Raw genomic sequence first — 11,669 nt, forward strand, 5'->3', positions numbered from 1 at the left:
TCAAAGGTAAGGCTGGGTACAAATCTTGATTTTCCATTTTTTTCACTTAATCAAAAACACACAGCATGACCAGTACTGCCCAATTCCCACAACAAATGACTCTTATTGATAATTTATAGTGACAATTTAGAATCAGTCAGAAAAAAATACACTGTGTATGTTTTACAACATTAGTCATATATCAGCAAAAATGGACCTTCTAAATGAAATTTAGCCAAATAAATCACAATCAAACCAAATCAGAATCAAACTGACAGCTTGTTAATCAGAATTTACAATAATCGAAAAATAAGGAAATCAGCATGGATACCCAGCCCTAGTAAGTTTCAGTTACATTTAGCAGTGTAAAACCTCAAAAATAAAATCATGGCCATGAATTTTCAGAGAAATACAATGACAGAAACACACACAAAAGGAAAACATAGTCATTCCTACCTCAAGGAAGCAGGTCCCTGCTGACGTGTTCTCCTTGATAGAAACATTGTAGAAGCTGCTTCCAAACACTGGCTCATTATCGTTACTATCCTGAAGGTCTATTTCTACCAGAGCAGTAGAGGATAACGGTGGTTGTCCTCCATCAGTGGCCACTACTTTGATACTTGGCTTTGGGTCCGTCTCGTAATCCAGCTTGGTTGTGGTGGTTATGATACCTGTGACGGGGTCAATGATGAACCAACTGGCGTGAGTCTTCTTGTCTGGTAGGATGCTGTAGCGGACATCACCATTGGGACCTTGGTCTTTGTCCCTGGCGGTCACTTGCAGCACAAAGCTACCTGGGTAGACAACTTCTGGTATGGTCTGCTTGTAAGCCTGTTGGTCAAAGAGAGGTGGGTTGTCATTTACATCGGTGACGTGAATCGTAAACGAGGACTCTGCACGAAGTGGTGGGGTTCCAGAATCAGTAGCCATGACACGAAGCTCATAAGAATCCCTCTCTTCCCGATCCAGAGTCTGGTCTACATAGATGAGGTAGATGATACTGTCTTTAGTGGTCAGGGCAAATTTACCATCGCCTCCTTCAAGAGATACGTTGACATTGGAGTATTCGCCATAATCTGGGTCTGAGACAGAGATTCTTGCAACATATTGGCCTGGCTGAGCACCTTCAGAGATTTGAGGTAAGCCATCTTCACTGAGAAAGATAATGGTCATGGTTGGCTGGTTATCATTATAGTCTCGCACGTGGATTGTAACGAAGGCATTGGTGATCTCTGGATGGCTCGCATTATCTCTGGCTTGGACTACCAACTCATGAACCTTCCTCATCTCATAGTCTAGAGCCTTATTGAGCGTAATGATTCCAGAGCGAGGGTCAATGACGAAGTAGCGGTCCGGGTCACTCTGTCGTCGGTTTATCTCGTACAACACAAGGCCGTTGTCTCCTTCATCAGCATCTGTTGCAAAAACTTGCAGGATGTTGCTGCCCTGAGGAATGCTCTCAGAGATGATGGCATTGTAGCGACTTTGGTTGAAAATCGGAGCATGGTCATTGATATCCTGCACCAAGATGTCAAGAGTCATCTGACCAGTTTTCCTTGGAGATCCACCATCAAAGGCCTCCAACACCAAGGAGTAGGAGGATCTCTTCTCTCGGTCCAAGACTCCATTGACCACCAAGTCAAGGTAAAGGACTTTGTTTGCTGCTCTTTTGGTCTGGAGACGGAACACTTGTCCTACATTGCCTTCTTTGATCTGATATCCTAGTACAGTAAGCTGATCCTTATCCGCATCAGTGGCTGGCTCAAGAGAAAACTTAGTTCCCACCGCCGTTTGCTCTGGGATCTTCAAAGTGGCTTTCTTCTTGGGGAATGTTGGGGCATGGTCGTTAATATCATTTACAGTGATGGAGACCTTGACTGTGAAACCTGTCATAGTGACTGCTATAAAACTGTAATGGTCCCTTTCCTCTCGGTCCAGTCGCCTTGCAGTCTTGATTATACCTGTGGTTTCATCGATGTGGAGATCACTGCCAATGCCGGTGCCTTCATGATCAGAGATAAAGTATAGAGAAGCTGTAACTCCAGGTAGCAAACCAGCACTAATGTCGCCCACTATTGTCCCCGCAGGTTGCTCCTCATCTAACTGGAGCTCCAAAATACCCGGTGTGCCCTCACTGCCAACCATTACTGTTAATAGTTCCACTACTACGCAAAACACCAAAAGCATCCTTAGCCTCCAGAAAACCCACATCCGGAACTGTCCACATGTGTTTTTCCCAAAGCCATTAAACAGAGTCATCTTGCCAAAGTTTCTTTACACCTGCAAAACAGGAGAAGAGCAGATTGTCACAATGACATTAACACAGCAGTGCACACAATATTATGGCATAGATAACAATGCAGATCTATGATCCCCTCACTGCCTTTCACAGACAGCTGGAATGCATGAGAAAGGGGTGCGTTTGCTTCAGAAAGGAGAGGCTTCCCCCAGTCAGGGCAGTAAAAAAGTAAGCGGATTTCACATGTTGCACAGACTCTTATTCTTGCACTACGCCTTTTCAAAACACACTCCACATGCATATCTTTCCTATTATTCTAACATGCCTTCTCTGTGATACTTTCTGATAGTCCTAACAGCTTTAATAATGTAGTGTATAAAACATCAAAAGATTAACCTATGATAATATAGACACCTCTTGCAAATAGTTTTTACATAAAAGGACAATTAATCCTCATTTGCTTTCTAATGAAATATATTTTTTCTTTCTAGTCATATTCAGATTGAGTGGGTTCCATCAGAGAAGTTATAGCAGATGTGAGCCACTTGTGCATATAGAAGGGGGAAAAAAACTTTAGTCTTTATTAAAACCATATTAAAAAGTAAAACCTAGCCACTAATTCTGAGCAGAGAGAATGATATTACTCAGACAAAAAAGCCAGACAGGAGTTTGGAGCATGTGTTTGGAAAGCATCTTTCCTCTTGTCATATGTGTGAAGGCTGAATCCTCTGTGAAGCAATCTGCTACAGATGGTCAGACTTTGGATGATACTTTATACACCACTGAAGAAGTACACTAGCACAATTAGGAAATTATACTACTTTGGCTGGAATCGCAACAAACCTCAGGAGTCTTTGCACTTGCACTGACTAGAGTAGCTGTTTTTAAAGTCTGTATTATCCAAACCTCAATGCATAATGATGGCAGATCATCACTGCGGGCCGTTGTGGTCTCTATACATAAGTGGATTACAAAAGCAATTTGTCCTTGTCAGTTCTGTTTAAGAGTTCTCCAGTGAGACGCACAGAACTCACTGAAGGAAGAAAATAAATATTGAATCTGGACTTCAGTGTCATTTTTTAACAAGGAAGGACCCCTCCAGATAAAACCACATGAATGTTTTCATTCATTGCAAAGCTGTTCAACCAGGCTCCCTCTAGTGGCTACAATGAGTCAGTAGGTCTGTGAAAGAGGTAGAAGACCAAAAAAAGTAAAAATTATACTTTTTACCTTTGTTTATCACAAATATTAACACTACACAGCAATATGTCTACACTCTGAACCAATTTTCCTGTGTGTATAGACACTTCCGAGTGGTTAGGTGCCTCTAATGGTTGGCATTTACAAATAATTAACCTCACAAACACAGTTGACCGGCAGGGCTCCATGCTGTCTGTCCTAATCAGCTGAGACCTTTATTACCATGTGATACGGTGTAAGCCTTTCATATAAAAAGGGTCACACTAACACACAAATTGCATGTTCAAAAATATCTAGGACAAAGACCACAATGACCATCAGTATTGCATGAGTGATCTGAAACACAAATCTCATTGAAGTCACACAGATTGAGTTGAAACAACTGATTCGAAATAAGTGATCATTAAGGAGCCATATAAGGCAAAAAAAATCTGTTCTATCTGGGGTTAAAATCCCAAACCTTTAGATCTAGGATCAGGAGACCCCCTATAGGTGTTTTTGTGAAGTGTGGTAGACCCAATGTTGAGTCCAATGAAAGCAGCAGAGATTGTGGGGCACTTGGGGGCCACTTTGAGCCAATTTAAACAGATTCTGAGGTCATGGAGGCCCTCGATGTATTGGCACACAATGTGTCTCATTCTTATATTTAATGGCTTATTAAAAAACATAGCATAAAAAAGTTGTCAAGGGGGCAGGCGGAGCTGGCGATTTCTCCATCATCATTGCACAGAATAAACAGAGGCCAGACTGAGTGACTGACAGAAGCGTCTGAGGAAAACCTGTGGGGGGCCGGCTGTCCTATTCACCACACAGCATTTCTGCATAAGCACAGAGGCGGAGCTCAGTGTTGTGCTGGACCACAGAGGATTTGTGAATCTTCCTCACAACATTCAAACTGCTGGCAGCCTTCTTATTTTTTTTTTTGAAATATTGAAACAGATGTAATATTGAGATTACATTCAAGATGAACTATGAAAATGAGACAGAAACCATCGCAGGGTAGGATATATCAGTTTAAGAAACTTGGCTCTACTTGAGGGACGAATGAGAAAATCTTTCACCAAAACCCATGCTTATGATGGGTCTGAAATGACTGAATATGGATAAGCAGTTGCCACAGTTTCCGCAGACTAAATGGGTATGGAATTCACTCCCGCTCAGTTTTCAGTATTTGGACAACCACAGTGCCAGACCTCCTTGGGCTTTCTGCTTTTAGCCATCCAGCTGTCGTCAAGAGGCTGAAGCTGGTTGGTTTGACGGTGGAGGTGGCTGGCAGGTCTTAGTAAAAGATCCTGACTGATATGAGACTGGCTTAGTTGGTTTTCATGACAGTTGAGCTATGCCAAGTCTGAGGAAACAGGTGACAGATGAGTAAAGAAGGACCATTTCAGTATGGATCATTTGTCACTGAGCATCCAGTAAAGAAAAGAAACGCAAGGATCGGCATTGTACAGATGCTAATGCTTTATAAAATTGCCAAAAAGGCCATGTAATGTAATTTATTTTCGATGAAAATGTATTTTAGGAACTTCTTATTTAACTAATTGGGAGTAGAAAACAATGCTTAATGCAAATAATAATAATAATAATAATACATAATAATACATCCAATGTAAAATTCAATCCAATGTAAAAGGCAAATCCAGTTGAAACCCACTGACTGAGACTGCCCTTCCAACGTATTACACTAGACTTGTAAAGTTAAATTCTTTACAAAGATAGTCATTCATATAGTACATTTGTAAAACCCTAAAGATATGAGGTCCAATAAAAACCCTTATCAGCGTGCTTGACCAGTGACTCATTCCTTGAGCTCATGGTAGCCAACACACGCTTTTTAGCTGTCATCTATACCGCGTTTGAATAAAGATTGAGATAACACTTCTGAGGGCAATTACTACTAATTTCTTCAGTATGTAAAGACCCTCAGTGCACTTAAACAAAACAGCATCAAGAGTGAGTTCAAGGTTGAAACCGATGCCAACTCTAAATATCTTATAGAGAATTTGCCACTGGTTCACGGGAGGTTTACCAGCCCAGTGCATTATACAGGAAAAAGATAACTAACTAACATGGGCTGAGGAAAGATCTCACAAGTAGAAACAACCTCCATCGTTAGGTGAGTGAATGAAAAGTTTGTCCCTCAGTTTGAACAACAATGACGTAACCCTAAGGAATTGGTGTAATATAGCTTTCCGGACATTTCTCTCCACACAGGCAAACGCTACTTTGGTTTTTATGGTCTCTCTGTGGCACAGGTTTAATAGGATATGAGGTTTCCTGAGAAAGTAACTGGAAATATGGAGTTTGTCTCTGTGGCAAAAAAGCAAGGAAGAAATGTTTCCAAATTCCCTTCACCAATCAGTGGCAAGTCCAGAAATAACAAGGTTTGGGCTAAAGCAGTGACCCCACAAGCTCAGGTGAGACATTTCTCATGCTACACACACCAGACACACAGGTTTCCTCCCAATCTGGTGAAAGCTATGCAGATTTCTTACTCAGTTTATTTTTTTAAATATATATATAAAACCCCTGCATATATATGCAGAATAAGTGATGATCTAATATACTTGTTTTATTTTTTATTATTTATCAACTACTTGAATAATTATATATATACAAATAAAAATAAAGATAAAATTAAGATTATTTTGCCATTACCTTCCAAGCACACTGTGTGCTCTAAGAAAGAGAAAGCTGCAGTGAATAAACGAAACAACCTGCGGTCTCCCTGTTATGATCGGGGTCGGGTGTACAGCATGCTCTTTCTCGAGGAATGGGATGTAACAGGAAAAGAGATTCAGTCAGAGAGACGAGATTTCTGAATTATTAATAAGCAGTGACGCACTGTTTAACAAATGTTGAACACTGAGATGCCACATCTCAGATTCCCATGTCTCCCAGGTTACAGCACTGTCACACTATACACACTAAACTGGGCATTAAGACCGCTGGAGATAAAACACTGAAGCCTCTGACATCTAATTGCTGCAGATTATAAGATTCTAATAAATGTTCTGTATTTGGGTAGAATATTTTAATACTAGATTTAATGACAGAATAAAAATGTGTCAATTTTAAGAGAAATTTTGTGACTAATACAAGCTACCAAAATGTTTTTACTTCTAAGACGTTAATGGGCTAGTTAATGCTAAAATGTATAAAACAGATGCTTGTCTAAATTAGAATTACAGAGAAGCCTATGCCCAAAGCAACTCATCACCTGTTGTGGTACCTTTCCATTAAGGAAAAGGAACTGTGCCTCAGTAGAATTTTACACTAACTTGTCCAAACTCTGACCTTATCTACAAGCATGCATGTTTCCAGTCCATTTGACAGTGCTGATGCTTGAGAACAACTACCATTACTTGCCATGAGAGGTAAAACACACGGCACAAAGCCACAGTGTCACCACACTGAAGTTCTCTTTAATAAATACGCCGTCAATAGCTTTTAGACACAGAGCCAGTACTGAACACTCCATTGGAGCATTCTCAGCGTAGCACTTAATGATTCAATGATATTATTACTGAGTGAATGAGCAGCTCAGGTGAAAGAGTGAAGCACTCAGAATCTTTTGAGTGATCTGTATACATCTCCACTAGCCTGGTTTGGCTTATTAAGCTAACCCCATACACTGGGAGAAAAAAAAAATGTAGTATTTCAGTAAATACTTACAGTACATTGAAAGGATATATGGTAACCTCACTCAGAAGGAGTATATCACCACCTGGTCAAATGACAAGCAAGAACATGCTTCATAGATGGAAAAAAGAAACCTTTCCCAGGAGAAAATCTGCAATCTGGAGCACTTGGATATAAGTGCCAGGGAGCAGATTCCAAAATCTAACAATAGAGACGGTTAGGTAAGCTAATTAATAACAGAACATTCTGCAGACACAAAGTGGATTTAGAGTTTTTGTTACCTATCTTGGAGTGTAAGAGAAGTCAGAACTGCATGAAAAGTCTTGTTTTTATAATATCTGCAACCTAGGCTCATTATGGCAACATTTCTGCAAAATGATATCACTTTGCTTACATTGCACATTTCACAACACTTCAAGTGCAATGTTTAGTAAGTGGCATTAAAAGCATGTCCAGTTATATCCAAAACAGATGAGCATAAATCTGGCAACTTATTAATTTGGTAATTTCACATATCCACACAACTTGAAAATTACAAAACCACATATCCTTTAAAAAATGATAAAAATTTAATGCTTGTCTGAAAATAATGTATCACCTACACTGTCCCTACCCTAAACCTAACTGATTGTGTTAACAAAAGCAAATGCAATTTAGTCTTTTAACTTTTTGAACAGTCTTTGAACAATGCTTTACTAGGTGGGCTACCAAGCAAGTTTACTAGATCGGAAAAGCTAAAAAAAAAAAAAATTGATCTGGTTATGTGATGCAAACATCAAAATGGTTTACAAACCATGTACTACATTTTTTTTTTTTCAATCTCACATATTCATGTTTAATTCAATGTGTTACTTCCCATTTCTATATTGTTATTTACTTGCAATTTCTGAATGAAAATTGTTTCAAAATACAACATAAACTAATTTTTGGCAATATGGCAAGTGCACAAAATCACAAACAATCTCTTTCATCTAAAGAACAATTCTGAGATTAATATAAGGCTTCAATTAGGAGCATAAGGAAAGAGAAATGGAAACACACCCTTGAGATCTCACATCAACAGACAGGGAAATCACTCAGCAAACAGGCTATTTCTCTCCTTCCCATCTGCGATGTTTGCAGGAAACAGATTAATCATGATTTCCCCGGACCAACAAAGAGTTCAGACCTTACTTCTAAATTTAGAGTTTCAACGTCTGTGAAAAAACGGGGGGTGGCAAATACATATTCATATTAAATAGCAATCATTCATTGAAATACAAAGTACATAAGCTGCAGTAATGATCCTCAAGCATTGTGTGGGAGAGTGGTTTCAAATCCCCCTCCTACTGAAACACACATCCTATTCTCTTGGCTTATTCTAATTAAATCAAACAGCTCCTCTTCCCCCATGTGTTGCCTCTGATCAGTTTCCAAGTGTTGATGGGCAACAGTATGAACAGACTCCCCCTCACTGGGTAAGTCTTTCTTTTACTGCCTTATAATGTGCGTCTCATGCTGAGGCCGCACATGTGCCCTGCGCTTCTGACATCAGCTATGATCTGATGCAGGAAAAGAGGTTCCAGAGCAGTCAAGATCATTTTTGTTCTTCACTTGGTACTGATAAATTATTATTTTAAGATATTAAAGCAACAGACTAGACCAGTTCTTTAATACACGTGGTTCTTTAATACGTTGCTTTTTTCAGGCAATGCCAGCATATAACTTTCAAGAGAGGAGAATCAGATATCACATCAACCAAAATATGTACTAAAATATGTCTGTCTGCAATATTGCCCCTAAAAACTGCTGCTAAACAAATTTGAAATTAATTGACAAATATCATAAGCATACTTTTATATTTACAAATAGCATTGTGCAAGAAACACCCTTATAAATGTCAAATGAAATACATTATGAGTTCACTGACTATTGATTTTAACTAAAAGCGCTGTCAGTCATGTGGATCAGATTGTTGCAAAGCTCCGCCTATTCGAAAGATTGTCCAATCATCATAATGCACAAAACAAATACAATGATTGACAGGCCAAATGTTCAATGAACAGATGTTTCTTCCAATGCAAATAGCTCTCCTGAAAGCACGGCGTTTGAATGGGACCAACAATGACGCTTTAGAACGTAATGTTTAATAAACATCCATCATTGCTCCGGTCTCTGTCATTATATACTGCCATGAAGAATGTTTCAACAGATCCTGTGCATCTGTTAAATCCTACAGACAGACGGACCAATAACAGCGTGACAATACTGTATGATTTTGAACTTTCATTCAATAAAATGTTGAAATATGTAAATCCTTTAATAAATAATATCTAAGTTAATATTAAGTAACTTACATTTAAAGGGAAGTGGATTTAAAACAGTGCAGTCTTGAATCAATCACCACAGAACAGTGGAGTCCCATAATATACTGTAAAGTTCTTGATAATAAGGGAACTACAAACTAGCTACAAACTACAGACTAATAACTACAAGCCAGGGTTGTTATCTATGCATTCATATTCAGATGTGTAATGCTGTCTTAAAATACACATCTGCAGACATAGCATCCACTTCACTGTACTGGTGGAGTGCGCACAACCCCTCAATGCCACTTCTGTCAATTCCACCACTGATACATGCCTTTGACACATGAGTGAGTAAACTGCTTGCTTCTCTTTTAACTGCATGCTCACTTGATGCAGAGAGGTGCATGAAGGCACATACTAAAACATGTACAAAAATAAAATACACACCGTGATGCGTGATGCAGGGTCTGTATAAGCATCCAGTAGCCACAGTCACCGATGGAAGAACTCATGCAACAAAATAAATAAATAAATGGTAATCCCACAAAAACGTTGGGAAGATGTGACTCTCTAGGATCCAGGACCGGTAGGCTACTGATGGGGTGAACGCTGGGCATGGTTCTGGGCCCACTGTACAATAAGAAAACATCTTTGGATGTGGATTTTATGAAATATTACCCAGCAGGTTTATTTAAAACTAATGGTGTGTGACTGTCAAAGTCAACTATTTGTAAAGAATTTTAATATGGTTTTTATATGGAGCTCAGTCCTTTTAAGTTAGTCTCATGCGAATTCAAGACTTAACATTTATTGTATTATTGAGTTGATTGGTTAGTTAGTAATAGCTATGTGCGATATGTTTATTAAATTGAGAAATATTTAGCTATAGGCTAGTATAACGGAAAGTGATCCACTGTTCCTATGATTTCTTTTCTCTGGCAAAAGTGATTTCTGTTTTGTTAATGAAAAGTTGCTTAAAAATGCTACTGAGGAGCTTCTTGTGGAGTAGGTAAAAAATATAGCCTACATGTCTAGTAATTATCTAAACCAAATAAGTAAATGATATAGACCTTGTGTAGATGTGTAGCCTAGTCAACGAGTTGTGAATTCATGTTCTGTTCAGGTGTTCTGTTCTAGTGGTGGTTTTACTGAAGCCTAAATCTTAACAGATAGCTACAAAATAGGTTAAGACCCCACAAATACACCTGAAGAGAATGAATTCACAACTCGTTAATTAACTAAACATTAAGTAGGTCTATATGATTTTACTGATTTGGTTTAGATTATTAAATTGCTTCTAGTAGCTTTTTCATTGCATTAGTCATTTTAACGCATCCACACAGACATGCTTTAACCAACCGACGTGAACATGGGCTATTCTCCTCATCAGAGAATGAAAGAAACTGCCCGTCCACTCCTGCACACACAAAGAAGCGCTTGGTTTTGCCTACACAGAAAAGTGAATGGGAGTAAACTGATCAATATCCCACATGTCGCTAAAATCATGCAGCACCTAGCGTTTTCTATTGAGCGAACGCTGAAGTCAGAATTTGTGTTAAGCAGACTGTCTTGAGTCATAGTGAACGATAGGATAACGACTCTTACATTCATCTGAACGAGCTCCGCCGCTGTCTGTGAGCATCCGTTGTTTCACTCAAATCCAATTTGTATGCAGATGTATCCAGCCAGTTCCCAGCCGTAAACAGATCGGTTTTGTGTAAGATTAATACATTAACATTAAATCCATGGGAAAAAGATTGAATTCCCACGCAGATACTCCTTGATTTCCACCGGCAAACAGTAGCCTAGCCCTCAGGTGTGAGCGGGTCCGCATTCACCACACGGGATCAGAATATCTTACGATCTCCTCGGTGTCATTATAGTAACACGCACCTCCGGATAACGGTCACCTCAGCATCCAAAGCTGCATGGACTGGACGCTCTGTGGATACACCGCACCTCCGCGAGTGAAATCCGACACCCACATCAGGCCCTGCCTCTCCTAATTTGGGTTGCTAATATATTCGACACGTGGGGAGCGGTACAAAAGGGGAGCAAGGGGAAAAAAAGAGGAAGACTGGGGAAAAGACTAGACTTGTTCATGTAGACTGTAGTGCCACCATGCTCTACCTTTGAGAAGTGGTCTGAAGACAAAGAACCAGATTCAAGACCCTTTTCCAATTTGTAGTTTGATGGTTTATGTAACTAATATAACTATATATATATATATATATATATATATAGATAAATATGCAGTTTAAAAGAACAGCATTTATTTGAACAACATATATGTTTTAAAATGTATATAATACATACAA

At 39.2% G+C, this 11,669-nt stretch overlaps 1 protein-coding gene across 2 annotated transcripts in view; it reads right to left on the minus strand.

Annotated features, from left to right (window-relative positions):
- The window catches only part of LOC109069867 (protocadherin-16-like), an 86,571-nt gene extending 75,172 nt beyond the window's left edge, over positions 1–11,399 (minus strand). Inside the window, exons 1-2 of one of the 2 annotated variants that reach the window (XM_042765106.1) lie at positions 10,957–11,399; positions 436–2,259 (exon numbers count right to left, since the gene is read on the minus strand). In XM_042765106.1, coding sequence (XP_042621040.1) covers positions 436–2,238 — 1,803 coding nt within the window. In that variant the 5' untranslated portion in view covers positions 2,239–2,259; positions 10,957–11,399. The remainder of the gene's footprint in view (positions 1–435; positions 2,260–10,956) is intronic. The other variant, XM_042765107.1, reaches the window with a different exon arrangement.
- Positions 11,400–11,669: the final 270 nt, after the last annotated feature.

The sequence above is a fragment of the Cyprinus carpio genome, chromosome A10 (assembly GCF_018340385.1).
Source record: "Cyprinus carpio isolate SPL01 chromosome A10, ASM1834038v1, whole genome shotgun sequence".
Classification (NCBI taxonomy): Eukaryota; Metazoa; Chordata; class Actinopteri; order Cypriniformes; family Cyprinidae; genus Cyprinus; species Cyprinus carpio.